This window comes from Thunnus maccoyii, chromosome 17, assembly GCF_910596095.1.
Source record: "Thunnus maccoyii chromosome 17, fThuMac1.1, whole genome shotgun sequence".
Taxonomy (NCBI): domain Eukaryota; kingdom Metazoa; phylum Chordata; class Actinopteri; order Scombriformes; family Scombridae; genus Thunnus; species Thunnus maccoyii.
The window spans coordinates 20,142,238-20,156,409 of record NC_056549.1 but is presented as its reverse complement, the minus strand read 5'-3'; the positions used below and the strand labels follow the sequence as shown (position 1 = coordinate 20,156,409).

Genomic DNA, 14,172 nt, shown 5'->3' with positions numbered 1-14,172 from the left:
TTCACACTGGTGGATGTTTCTGCAGTGACTAAACAGAGTTCATAGTTCACACAGCATGTTATTTAGCATTGTGACACTGGGGAGGAGGAGAAGGAGGAGGAGGAGGAGGAGGATGGTGTTATGGTGGAGCTGTGACAGGAATTTTAAGGGTGCTGTGTATATATGTGCAGAGGGAAAGCGTCTGAGCTTAGCTGCTCACACCTACACACAGAATAAACCAACAAACCTTGATATCCACCTACACAAGAAGCGCTGCACATTCAATCTGGACTCTTTCCCTCTCTGCCTCCCTATAATCTCACCATCTGCATCCACACACACAAACATACTAAGAAACATTTTCTGCAATTAGCACTTTTCCAACCCTCTTATAATTCATGGAAGACTGTTCTGGGCCAGTGACACTCATTAGCTTGTGGGAAGCTAATTTACATAGGCTGACCTCTTGCAGATATTGTGCCTCTCGCCACTTAAATAAGCTGTTGTCACGGTGAGCCCACACTACACTAACCGTGTCCTCAAAACAACATCCTTTGATTTATCTCTCTCTTTCCATCTCGCTGCTCAACCCACTCTGTCCTCTTTATCTGCCTCTTCATCGCTCTCTAGCTACCTTTCAGCTGATGGAGCTTATTGTGGACACTGGACAAATAGGCTTAGGAGCATCACTATGGCAACGGCGAATCGTAAAAAGCTACACAAGCACTTCATCAGGGGCCGTGATCCAATGGCTCCCATTGGAGATGGTGCCCCCAACCTCCGGCAACAAGTAAAGGCAGGCCAGAGAGGCTCCTGGGAGGTGGAGGAGAAGGAGGAGGAGGGAGAGGAGGAGCAGGGGAGAGAGGTGGAGATAATTCTGTGGGACTGTGAGGAGGACGGGAGTGCAGAGAGAGGATCCATTTCTCTTCTCTCTCTGCTTTCCATTCAGCCAGGCTCGTCTCTGCAGCATACACTGAGATTCAGATTTTGGTTTTTAGTTTTTTTTTTTGGACTCCAAGAAAACTTTCAGAAAGGAGGAAGAAGAAGAGGTAAGAAACGTTTTTTTTAAAACTATTTGTTCTTAATTCTACTTTGAAATAAAGAGCAATAATTTGGTTATGACCAAAGACTCTGCAAAGGCCGTTAATATTCGTCAAAAGTAGGCTGCAGTCCAAGTATTAAATGATGTGATTGAAGATGGAAAGAAAGAAAGAAAGTTCAGTTTATTTTTCCCTCGCAACCATGAGAAATGAGTCGGTTTTGGATGTCCCAGAAGCTGGTGACCACAAGAAAGATAAACAGCTGACCTATTTCCTGTTTAAAGCTGCAGTGATTAATTGATTAACCAATTAGTCATCGACAGAAAACTATTTGAATTAGAGGTTGTCAAATGTGAGAATTTGCTGCTTTTCTTGTTCTCATGTGGTAGTAAATTGAATATTTTGGGGTTTTGGACTGTTGGTTGGACAAATCAAGACATTTGAAGACGTCACCTTGGACTTAGGGAAATTATGACTGATATTTTTCACTGATGTCTTATAGACCAAACAATAAATTGAGAAAACTATAATTGTCATTAATCGATTGTTAGTTGCAGCCCTACTCCTATTTATTATTCTATCTATTTATTCCTTAAACAGTACAACTAAACTAATCATTAAAACATGCAGTAACAAGCTACTGGACTGTCAGTGATGTAACATACATACAGAGGTGTTGAAACTGTATTGGCTGGATGTATTTGACTCCATTTTGAAGGGTTAGTCAAGTCAGAGTCAAACTGTTTGGTGAGGAGGTAAAACCAGGGCTGCGACTAATCTCAGTCTGTCTGTTTGTTGAGAAAGCTTTTCTCCTCACATGCTGATAATCAGACCTACAGCACCAAAACAGCTTCACTATGCAGTGATATCAAGCATATACAGTGTCTGTTAATACTCAGGGTTTGGAGGACAGCCTCAGCTTTAGAAGAGAAAGATTAAAAGAGGACAGTTACAAGACTAAACGGACACCTAAAAAAAACCTCAACAGTATTACAGAATGAAGAGATTTCTTACTAAACATCCTGAATGTGTGTTCTACTGCTAAGAAATACACAGTGTATGCTTCAATTCTTCAAATTGCTTGTTTCGTCTGACCAACAGTCCTTAAACTAAAAATATTCAGTTTAATGTCACATAAGACAAAAAAGCTGCAAATCTTTACATTTAAGAAGCTAGAATTAAATATTTGACATGTATGTGTAAAAAATGACTTAAATAATTAATTGAATATTAAATGTTTTCATGTAGTTTTCCCAAAACCTAAAGACCTTGTAGTGAATGTGAAGCTAAAACCTTTTGATCAGTGCTCTTCTGTGTTTTGTGCTTTCATTATAAACATGATACAAACAAAAGACTGATTGAATTGAATTGAATACAGCATCTGTGGGCGTGAATATGACACCTGTAGAACAAAGAGCAGGTGGATGGGGGGGGGGGGGGGGGGGGGGGGGACTGTTCTCTTTGGGGAATATGCACAGGTGTGGAAAAAGACTTCAGAGGATGCGGCGCTATAGATGAAAACCTTGAAAAGCAGAAACATTTAATCAACCACATAATGATTTTAATGTTCAATATAACTGCTCTGTCTTGTTCGTCTCGTCTAATAGATTTCAGGTTTCAAGCTCTGCGAAAGTAGATACAAATTGTCAAGTACTATATGAAAACACAACACAGTATGCATTCTCCTTTTATTCTCCGGTCACACACGGCCTTGCAAAAACACAATCCACTTCAAAAGCAATTCATTTGAGCGAACATTTCAACAGCTCGGCAGTTATAATCTGTGCTCTCATTTAATTCGAGGTCACATTGAGTTATTTCAATGTGATGACTCCCTCTGATTGCCTTCGTCTCATCAGGGGGCTGTGAAGGAGGACAAGGCCATGGCCTCCTGGTTCAGCTGGAACGATGAGCCTTATTACCGGAGCCCCCGGCGGGACCCGGCCGACGTGGTCACCGACACCCTGATGCTGGAGTTCAGCTGGCAGCTGAAGGAGGCGGAGAGGCAGCAGAAAGAGAGGGAGAATGAGTACCGGCGTCTCAAGACTGGAGTGGACTACAGCTGGCTGGTCAGCACGCCTCGCTCCTCCTATAGCATCAGCACCGGAGAGAGGCTGGGCCTGGAGGACCTCTGCTCCAAGGTGCCCCCGTCCTGCTGCGGGCTGGTCATACTCAAGTAAGGAGACATCAAGCCTCACTAAAACATGATCATGTGGACAAATAATACAGGAACAGGAATATAATGTCTGGGGTGGAAAATAATAAAGTACATTTTTTATGCTACTTTGTACTTTTATCAGACAAGATTTCAGGTGGAAATCTCATTTACACATTTACTTGACAGCTACGATTATTACTTTCTTCCAGGTTACAATTTCTCCTTTTCGCACAATTTCTCTCAAAAAACATTAACAAATTTATAGAATAGCCTATAAAGTATCGCTAAAGATTTCGTCAGTTGTTTCCTACCTTTTTGGCTTTTAACACCTTACTATAAATCAGTGTCCAGATGAAGCCCCTTGTTATGGTTCATTTAAATAATTGTTCAAAATCAGATGAGGTAAAATGATCCTTTATTCACAAAAAAGCAAGATTAAAGTCCAACAAAAAAATAACACAGATTCGTGTAACAGAACTTTTTTTTTTCGTCTCTCCAACCCCATTTATCATCTCAAGACCTCTAAGATTCATCTTGTGGCCCTCTGGAAGGGGTCCGACCCCTAGGTTGGCAACCACTGGACTAAACTGCTCAACAGTACATAAAATACTTAGTTCTTCAAATTAATAAATCAAATCAGTAAAATGCTACTTCTGCATTGATAGATCAATATAAACAATCACAGAGCGACATTTTGACACTTTAAGTACATTTTGTTGACAATACCTTTGTGCTTTTACTCAAGAAGGATTTTGGATGAATGAACGCTTTTTACTTGTAATAGAGACTTTTTCATTGTTGTATTGGTACTTTTACTTAAGTAAAGGCTCTGATACTTCTTCCACTACTGCATAAGGTACACATTAACAACAACTAGATATTAGCCTGAAGCCCCAACAGCTTGTAGAAACAGATACAGTATACAGTATATAGTATATAGTACAACTTTCTATCACCTGAGAATAAATATGTTATCAATACGATACACAATATTTTACAACTGGGTTGTAATTTGTGAACTTAAACCAGTTTCTGAACAGCAGAGAAACAGACTTTAGTGATGATGTCATTCAGACAAATCCTGGTGCTGACAGACAGTGAGTCATGAAGCAACTTGGAGGAACTATGACATCAGCCATGATATTTTCCTGAGAAATACTGTAGGGACAGTTTCTGATTCAGAGCTGTAAATTCAAACAAAACTAATTTGGATGTGATATCAAAGTCAAACTTAGTCATTACTTCAGAATTAATAGAAAAATTCAAAAAGTTGCATCTGAAATCTGAATGTTCAGATTTGGAGCTTATAGGAAGACAGATGTCTTTACTGTCCAAACATCTCTGGAAAATAAACCTGTTAATATTATTTATTTAAATTTCACATTAAGTTAATTTCTTGAACATGCAAGTGCACCTGTAAGTTTTGACATACAGTCAGAGAAGGCGATGTGGATAAATTCCTGTATAACAGTAGATGTATCTGTGAATGCAACATTTCTATAAAAATTACACTTATATATGAAATACTGTGTGTGTCATTTGACATTCAGTACTAATATGATCGTGATATAATACATTTTCTGGAGAATGGCAAATTTATGTTGTCTGACAGGTATCATTATATTGTCCACCACTAACATACAGTCTAATTCCCATAGTTCTCATAGTTGAGGCCAAAAATAAACACTTAATGGAGGAAATATCAGATCCAGATCACCACAAAACTTAATTAGTTGTTCTTTAGCTCAAGTCCAGTGTGTCCTCTAAATTCCACTGAAATCTGTTAATTTGATTTCAAGAGACGTTACAGACGGACAGACAAACACTAAGCATCTTCTTTGGCAGACACGGGGGAACATTTCGTCAGGGAAACTCATCTGCAGGCCAACTTCTCTGTCATCCTACACATGACTCTATAACGCTTAGGTTCTCTAATCTGCAGCAGAGACGTCCTGAGCTTGTTTGAGCATCTGCTCACAGAAAGCTGCTCACAGAGGTCTCAGGTGTCTTGTTAGGGTATGACAGATTTCTGGGAAGCAGTTTGATTGGTGTTAATGTAAGGTGCTAAGAGCGAAGTGGAAATGGCACACAGTGTTGTGCACAGCAGGGACAACCCAGTGTTTTTCTGACTTTAATTAGCTGCAAAGAGGTGGAGTCCTCAGTTGTCAGATTGGCTGTGAAGTGTAATTAACTGAAGGTCTCTCTGTAACAGAGGTGCATGAGGGTTTTTCCAAATGCCAGCCTGTGCTTGTGTGGAAGAGTCTCGATTTTTAGCCACACTAGGGATGGCAGTTTGTTCACCACTTTGTTCCAGACTGACATATCTACAACTACTGGATGGATCCATTAAATTTTGTTCAGACATTCATGATCTCCAGAGGATCAATCCTGATGACTTTGGTGATCCCCTTCGTGTAGCACCACCAGCAGTTATCCTGTGAAATGTCTCAGAGCTGCTAGCATGTCTATAAACTCTTTAAGCCTTGTTGTTCTTTATTTGGATCATCATGAACTTCCACAAAGTGACTGTTAGTGTTACCAGGGTCCAAATTAAACAATGTCAACGATAAAAAATAATGTAATAGTAAATGAATAAAAAGAAAAAGAAAAAGAGATCAAAAATGATTATTGAGAATCTGTTCTTCCTCATCCAAATCAGCAACACTGACCCAAACTGGTTGCCAAAGCTTTTCACTTTTTTAGAACTGGTGTCAACAGCTGTCTTCAGTTGTTTATTATCCAGATGTAGTTTATGCATCTGGATGAGTCTATGCTCGTCTATTTGCTCACATTCTGAATTAATCATGTCTTTATAGGCCCAATCGGTATTTATTTTTAAGGAATAATTTATTGGTTCATATGTGTATTCACATATAGAATTGTGTTGATTTTTAAAAAATCAACATTTAGAAATAGAAAAATATAGGCCCATTTTAAAATTATACATACTAGTTTCACAGTATCAAAAATATCAATACCTAAGGTGTGCTTACTCATGGTTTTCTGAAACTTTCAACTGCATTTTGTGGTCTTCCTGTGCAGATGGAATTTTCTCATAACAGAGATGTGGTTGAAATCTCTGGGAAAAGTTAATAAGTTGACCTTGAGTTTTGTTTTGTCAAACCTGATCAACAACTTACAGTCATTATCTAGTGTTAATACTTTATTACAGCTAAAAGATCTGTGTATCAATTTGAGAGTGACTGCAGGTTTTGATCGTGTGCTCTGAATCTTGATGATGGAGCCACACTTTCATTCACAAATCAATCATGAATTGTTCCTTCAATAAAGCTTATTTACACTTTCATTTTTTTTTACATAATAGCCTCATTCTAACAATGACTGGGATTAATAAATCAAAAGCACAAGGTGATGCAGAACTACATGATAACAAATATGATTCTGTTACTGAATCGTGTAGAAACATGATTTCTTTCCAGAGTCAACACGTGTTTGTGATCCCAGCAGAGAGAAAAAGGCAGCCAATCATCAGTTAACTGGGAACACTTACTGGGAAACAGCTTCCCTAATATAGATTTCTATTTAAAGACTTGTTAAGGCCTCAACCACCTCTTGTTAGGAGGAGGAGTAATTGGGGGGTTGGCAGGAGGGCCTCAGCGAGCGATGACTGTGATCCAGGTTGCCTTTTATAACATCAGCCATTATACAGTATGTGGATGTTCTTTTGGTCCATAGCATGAATAAAACCCGGGGTTGAAAATCCTTGTTTTCAGGCGTCAGGTTGATTCTTCAGGTCACATGCAGCACATACTGATAGAAATGAGAGATATGTATTCCCAGGCATCCAGTGAGACAGTTTCTTTTTCTGTCTTAGGCTGTTTTTGTGGCATTGCAGCAGTATTACTATTTTTTGATATTAATTTTCAATTTTATTTTATTTCTACTCTAGTATTGATTGAATACAGTTTAATCTTGTGTGTGTGAAAGATTGGTGCATGTGTAAAGAAGCGGTTAGCTGTCTTTTCTACCAACTGTATGATTTTGTGTGTATGTGTGTGTGTCTGCATGTGGAGCAGATTATAGGGATTAAATTAAGGTACATTACCTCTGGGTGATGCACAGTTTTGTGCTGTTTTTTGACTGCTTATATATTTCTGTGCACCTCTGACCAAATAATACTCCTTTATGGATACCAATGTAAGACTTGAACTTCATTTGATGCAAAATAGCAGCTGTCAGGGCCCTTCATTGTTCGAGGAACACAAAAAAATGTACAGAAAGTTCTTCTCCTCTCTTTAAAGGGGTATTGCACCAATTTAGTATTGCACTTTCACAAAGTTGGGGGACTTGCAAGAGACAGATTTTTAAAAGAAAGGTCAAAATCGAAGAAGCAGAGGCAAAGATATCCTGTCCTTTAGTTCAAAGTCTGGATCAAACTTCAAAACACTAAATACAACATTTCCCACAATGCAATTCAGTAAAAGTATCAGTCATTACACTGTATATAAAGATGGATGTAGCGAGGTGTGACATCATTCATTGGTTTTCGTTGGAGCCAATTTGAAACCCAGAGTTTCTGTTTATGGTCAGTGTTGTTTTTTCGGTTTGTAGTGAGGACCTTGGACCAAAGCGGCGCACACTTGGGCTAACATTAGCTACTGCAGCTAAATTGCGTGAACAGAGTAGGTATCGTAATCAAGTAGCATTAAACTCATCGAAAAATTGCATGACAGCATCCTCTGAGGTTCTTGTTAGTGTAACTCTTTCTGAATTTCCAAAATAACCACGAGCACTCTTACTAGAGGGCCTGAATTCAGCGTTTGAGACCATAATGACTCGTTGACAAGTGACTCGAAGTTGACCCTTTTTCAGTTGGAGCCAGCATCTAGCAGCCACTGGTCACATTGCACTTTAGGATACTTCTACATTGGCTTTAGCCTCAAGCTGTGGTAGTTGCCGCTTGGTCTTTACACCCTCCCCGACTACGTCTTTCAAACTGCACACCAGTTTGTAACACGGGCTTTCTGTAACAAAACTTAAAAGTCTCTCAAGCCTGACCCAAGGTTATTTTCTCAGACTTTTAAATGCTCCCTCCAGAGCTCAAGACATCAGGAGTAATACTCTGATCTTCACGTGTAAAATCGGTGGAGCAAATGTGGCAGAAAATGACATCAACCTGACAAGCTGACAATCAGTTATCATATCATTTCTCAGCTCACTGTCTCTTTTGTGTTTGGCTCTGCACAGGTTTCGTGAGGTAATGCAGGCCAACGAGCCTGAGGCGCAGGAGGTCTCCGGCCTCTTCCGCTCCGTCCTCATGGAGGCTCTGGACCACCTGAAGGAGGAGCAGGAGGCGCAGCGGCTCGCCCGCCAGTGGAACAACAAACGCGCCATGAGCATGTCCCTCATAAACTTTAGGTCCCGGATCAAGATCAACCCCTTCGGCAGCACAGTGGGCCTGACCTCAGCGGCGGCGGCGGCGGAAGGGGCAGGGTTGAGCGACCTCAAAACCGTGTCAGAAGACGTGGAGAGAGGGATGGAGAGGGAGGAGAGGTCGCAGAGGGTGTGGAGCATGCCTGACTTCAGATACAAAGGAGCAAACAGCAGTAAAGTTGTCTGAAGTGGGACAGTGACTGTGATGTTCCAGTCGGACAGATGAGTGTTCTGCACTTTGCACCAGGCAATGCAGGAGGAATCCATCCTCCTCCTTCTTCAGTATGGCACCAACTCAGTTTTTAATCCATTTACTGCTTTACCTTTTAATCTAAAAAGGTAATGTCAGGTGTTTTCCTGAAATCTTCTGCACCTTGACAACAGTTTCAACTGAGATTATCACCTCTTGCAGTGATTCCTCTTAAATGTTGTAGACATTTTATTCTGTATTGGCGTCTAGGGGCATTTATTGTAGCCTGGTTGGGATGTTTATGTTATATAATGGCTTTTGTAACCCCTAAATGTTGCAGAAGAAATGAAATATGATGGTGTTGTTTCATCACACAACACAAAAAGGCCTGAGAGGTGAATGATCTTTCATAGCAGAGTGTTTTGCATGAGATTTCTGTATAAATCTTATACAAAGAGGACGTTTTGAGACTAATTTTTGCTAACAGTGAGTGCTGACATTTACGTCGCTTAGAGAGTGAGTCATGCTCTCTCTCTCTCTATAAAACTGCACTTTGTTTTCTTCCAACAGCACAAAAAGACTCTGCACAATAATTTATCATCCAAGGTCAGCAGGCTGAAAGCTTTCCTTGTGTTTGGTTGAAAAAGAAGAGATGCAACGAAATGATCACTAAATGTTACCACATCTTTCTGAGTGAAACATTTCAACGTCAAATGCAGCAGTTAATTGCCGTTTCTTTTCTTTTTGTCACACATCAAAATTCAACAGTTACACAACACCATCCATATAAAGCTTTCAACTGGTTTGACACAGGGGGACTAACAGTGATTGTATTTTATATATAAATGTAATAAAATGAACGATGCTGAAACAAAACGGTGATATCATTTGGGAAATCAATGTTCTGACTAAGACATTAAGCATCATTTTAAACAAAATGTACCCATTAAAAACTATGAAATCAGTACACACTGATAACACTGTGGTTCCCAAATTATACCATAGAAACATAATGGTGAATTATCTACAAAAAAAAACACATATATGGGCTGCCATGAATGTCATCATGTGGTCATGAATAATTGACACAGTCAGCGGGTAAAAACTGGGGCTGACCATGCGTTCAAACCACATGCAACTTACAAAACTGACCGCTGGCAGTCCTCCCACTCTCGAAGCTGTCCGATGACAAAAACCTTCATCTAATATAGTTGGCCACAGCTAACATTTTCTGATGACACTGCTCATCATTAAAGGATGGCTTGACAATTTTTCAAGTCTGTCTTAAAACAACAGTCAGATGCCCATATGAACGGTAAAAGAGGTTTTCCTCGCTGTAATCATTCCTCCTGTTCAAACTGGCTATAAAAAGTGCTTTCAATGTAAGTGATGGAGGCAAAATCCAGTGTTATTTTGTGCTAAAATGCATTTAAAAGTTTATCTGAAGCTTTATGAGCTTTCAGCAGTCTGAGTTAGACATATCAAGTGGATATCTGCTACATTTACAGTCTTTCTAGCATCAAATTCCCTCTCTGTGTTTCCTCAGACAGTGTTTGAACAGCTGAAGCTTCATATTAGCTTCAGATAAACTTAAATACATTTTTGCACAGAGGGACAACTGTGGATTTTGCCTCCCATCACTTACAATGTAAGTGCTTTATGAAGGGATCTTCTAATGGTCAGTATGAACAGGAGGAATGATCATAGCAAGAAAAACATATTTCAATGTTCATTTGGGCTCCTGAGTCAACAGCCTTTCCAACAGAAGCCGTCCTTTAACTCTTCACATTTCACAACAGCTATCAGGCTAAGCTGGACAATATGTGGTAAAAACGTGGCTCGTGGTCTGAATGCATGGTGACATGCTCCTTCACTCCATCCAGCTCGGTGCTGCTCCTCTGTGTGTCGATACAAGTCTTATTCATCATCTCTTCCATAGAAACCCCTTCCTATTTATTCTCCTGGACAGCCAGCTCGTTGTTTCCTGAGTTCTGCTGCCGTGTCCGAGCCCGAGCACGACTTCTGGTGTCCACAGTGGCCTCACAGAGTAGAGTTCAAGAACTCGAGAAGTTCTGCTCGATTTTTGTCCCGCTGTAAGTAAAAGCACATAAGAATCCATTATGACTCTGTAAAAATGAACTCGCTCGCTTGACTGCAATAAGGGATTGAGATTACCTGTTTATCTTTCTTTGACTTCTTTACTTTCATCTTTATCTTCTTTCCTGAGATCATACTGTACTTGCCTTTCTTCCTCTCCTTCAAGTACTGAAAGAAAAAAGAAACTTTGAGACTAGAATACAGAAAAAAAATCTAGGTTCTAAAAGTACCTGCATTGGTGTGTGTGCCATGTAAGAAAAAATGAATTTAAATAAATCAGCTTCGGCCAACAAAACCTTCCAAACATGTTCTAAAACGATCAACATCACTTTAACCACATTACCCAATAAGATCCAGTTAAAGGGCCTTGAGATAAAATTATCTTGAGGAGGTTTAGTGTGTTAAGGTGCAGTTTGGAGCAAAACGTAATGGAGTGGACTTGATTTTAAAGTGATTTAATTAAATAGATTAAAGACGCCTGTTCAAACATGGCCAGTGGACACAGATGGTAGCTTTAAGGTGATCATTCACACTTCACGGAAGAAGTGGTGGAGCATGAGGTGGAGCGACATGTTTATGCCGAGTGTGAGGCCAAGTGCTGAATGTTTGAACACAAATATACACACTATATATTCATAGATACAGACTTTTGTTAACGTTGCTAGTGCTAGTTAGCAGGATAGACTTGGATGTTTCATTTGATGGGCGATGATCACATTTTACATGATGAATATCTTCATATGCATTTGACTGAGCATAAAACTGATCTGTGAAAATACAAGAAAGTTATCTACATCACATTTTTGGATAACAATACACAAACAGACACGCAGGTCAGAAAAGGCATTTTTTTGTCAAACATGGCCGTGAACAAACAAACAGTGATTTTACTGTGTGCACATTGTGTTACCTTGGAGATCTGTACAGGTCCTGAGTTTTCTTCTCCTCCTTTGGATTTCTTGTCCTTTTTACGTTTATGCCTCTTCTCTTTCTTCCCTTTCTGCTCAAGAATACAAAACAAAGTAAAACTTATTTTTTTTTGTGAGAAAAATCATCACTTTAAATTGTCAATGCATGAAACCAAACACAAAAAATTACTTTTTTGGGTTGTTTCTCCTTTTTCCTCTTCTTAGATTGCTTTCTGGATTTACTGCGGTCTAAAAACAACAACAAAGCACAATGAATCATAACTAACCATGAATATTAGTTATGACGACAAAAGAGACTTCCTATGTGGATTGTTAAAACATTTTGCAAAATATATCCATAAAAGCATTAGATATGAATTCAGCGTTTCTTCTCAGCACTTCAAAAAATCTGTAAAAAATTCATTTTTAGGACAAATTTATTTGGCCAGAAGATTTTACAAGCCAAAGTCTTTAAAAATACACTTACCGCGACTGCTGGAGCTACTCCTACTGCGGCTGGATGAGTGTGACGAGCCTGATGAGGAAGAGGACGACGAGGATGAAGATGACGAAGATGACGACGATGAAGTGGAAGAGGATGACGAGGAAGATCTGCTACGGCTGCGTTTCCGCTTCTTTTTTTCTCGTCCTGAAAAACAGGTGACACATCAGTCAAAAAATTAACCGAAATACGAAGATAGTTTCACATTTGAACAGAAGGCGGCAACTGATTCGTATTAAAAGCAAGAAATAACGTCAGCAATGACTAGTGCCAAGTAGTAACAAACAGTGAACTTACACTATCTGCCATTTCTGGTAATAACAACACAACTATTTGGAGATTCTAATTTAAACTGAACAGTCTATTGAAGTAATGAAAATGGCTCTTGAAACTGGGATGTGATGTTCAGTCTTTAAACTGCTCAGTGTTATCAGGAAGCAGTGAAAATGAGAGAAGAGACAGTGACACTGTGGATGTTTTATGTTTGATATGATGGTGAGTTTATATTTTAGGTTGTCTTGCCTCTGCTGCTTGATCTCCTCCTTTCATCTGTTCTGGAGCTGGAACTGGATACTCTGCACTCCGCTTTTGTTGACTAGAAACAAAGAGAAATGCAGTAGTAGAAAGTACATTTACTCAAGTACTGTACTTAAGTACAATTTTGAAGTACTTTATTTGAGTGTTTCCATTTGATGCTACCTCATACTTCCACTCCACTACATTTCAGAGGGAAATATTGTACTTTCTACTCCACCACATTTATCTGACAGCTTCAGTTACTTTTCAGATGAAGATTTGACACAATGGATAATATAACAAGCTTTTAAAATACATTGTTGAAGATGAAACCAGTGGTTTCAAACCTTCTTAACTTTTGATGTCTTACAAAAAGCAGTGTGTTGTCAGGGTCACATTTCAGATGTCTATGAGTTGTTAACAGCTCCACCAAATAGTGATTTTTCCCTCTAAACTTCTCACATGGTTTCATTTCAATAAATCTTCGAATGATCCGATATTTCACCAAAAATCAAAGATTAGAGAAAAAGTCCAAAACTGAAAACAGATTTGTGTATCAGAACTTTGATTTTTCTTCTTTCTTCTCCCATTAATCATCTCACGACCCCTCAGATTTATCTGGTGACCCTTTAGAGGGGCCCAACCCCTAGGTTGGGAACCACTGGACTAAACTAGCTAACTGTATATAAAATGGTTGAAACTAGCTCCACCTCCAGCAGCTACAACAGTAACATGCTGCTCTAACACTGATGCTTCAGTATTAATAATCTAATGATGTCATATATAATAATATATCAGTCAGAGGGACAAAACCACTACTTTTACTGCAATACTTTAACTACATCAAGCTGATAATACTTATGTACTTTTACTTAAGTAGGATTTGTCATGCATGGAGTATTTTTACATTGCTGTATTGGTACTTTTACTTAAGTAAAAGATCTGAATACTTCTTCCACCTCCAGAGAAATGTTTGTATTTCTAACTGCGAGCTGGATCATTAGCTCATTACCTTTCACATAATACAGTTTCACCTAGTCGATTAAAACAGACATAGAGCTAACAGTTGAGGCTTTGTTTACAAACTTATTGATCGTTATCACACTGAAATATCGGCATTAATTATCCCTTCTCTGGTGCTGATCGTTAAGGCTTCGTTTACTTAAGCTGTTAAACTCCTGCTGTCAGTATAAGAAGCAGGTCAGTACTCACCATGGCGGCGGCTGAATATAGTTTAATATGAGAATTATACGAACACTACAAGGTAAAATATATATTTATTCGCAGTTAAGTCGCCGACGTTAGCATTAGCTAGCACTCTTAGGAGACATTTTGTATCCCAGAATGCACCGCTGCTCGCTACGTTCAAAACAAGGGAGGGAAACAAC

At 39.2% G+C, this 14,172-nt stretch overlaps 2 protein-coding genes across 3 annotated transcripts; one reads left to right on the top strand and one right to left on the bottom strand.

Moving 5' to 3' along the window:
• The first annotated feature begins 472 nt into the window (after positions 1-472).
• On the top strand, positions 473-9,708 carry rd3 (retinal degeneration 3, GUCY2D regulator). Of its 2 annotated transcripts, XM_042390673.1 has the most exons (3): positions 473-1,028; positions 2,879-3,195; positions 8,386-9,708. In XM_042390673.1, the coding sequence occupies exons 2-3, from the start codon at positions 2,903-2,905 to the stop codon at positions 8,756-8,758; spliced, it is 666 nt and encodes a 221-aa protein (XP_042246607.1). In that variant the 5' UTR covers positions 473-1,028; positions 2,879-2,902; the 3' UTR covers positions 8,759-9,708. The 2 variants fall into 2 exon arrangements, with proteins under 2 accessions (XP_042246607.1, XP_042246608.1); XM_042390674.1 differs by lacking the exon at positions 473-1,028 and having other exon boundaries at positions 2,729-3,195.
• Positions 9,709-10,429: 721 nt separating this feature from the next.
• Positions 10,430-14,117, bottom strand: si:ch211-22i13.2 (uncharacterized protein LOC553945 homolog). Its single transcript, XM_042390871.1, has 7 exons — positions 13,997-14,117; positions 12,791-12,863; positions 12,254-12,415; positions 11,957-12,015; positions 11,769-11,858; positions 10,937-11,026; positions 10,430-10,852 (listed from the first exon to the last, which is right to left on the bottom strand). Exons 1-7 carry the CDS (start codon positions 13,997-13,999, stop codon positions 10,802-10,804), a joined length of 528 nt encoding a protein of 175 aa, XP_042246805.1. The 5' UTR covers positions 14,000-14,117; the 3' UTR covers positions 10,430-10,801.
• Between the last annotated feature and the right edge of the window lie 55 nt (positions 14,118-14,172).

Coding starts and splice junctions, on each gene's coding strand:
- rd3 (XM_042390673.1), top strand. CDS start 2,903: ATGGCCTCCTGGTTCAGCTGGAACGATGAGCCTTATTACCGGAGCCCC. Junction 3,196..8,385: donor TGCGGGCTGGTCATACTCAA/GTAAGGAGACAT, acceptor GGCTCTGCACAG/GTTTCGTGAGGTAATGCAGG.
- si:ch211-22i13.2 (XM_042390871.1), bottom strand. Junction 11,859..11,956: donor AGGAGAAACAACCCAAAAAA/GTAATTTTTTGT, acceptor ATTCTTGAGCAG/AAAGGGAAGAAAGAGAAGAG. Junction 11,027..11,768: donor GACCTGTACAGATCTCCAAG/GTAACACAATGT, acceptor TTTTTCTTTCAG/TACTTGAAGGAGAGGAAGAA.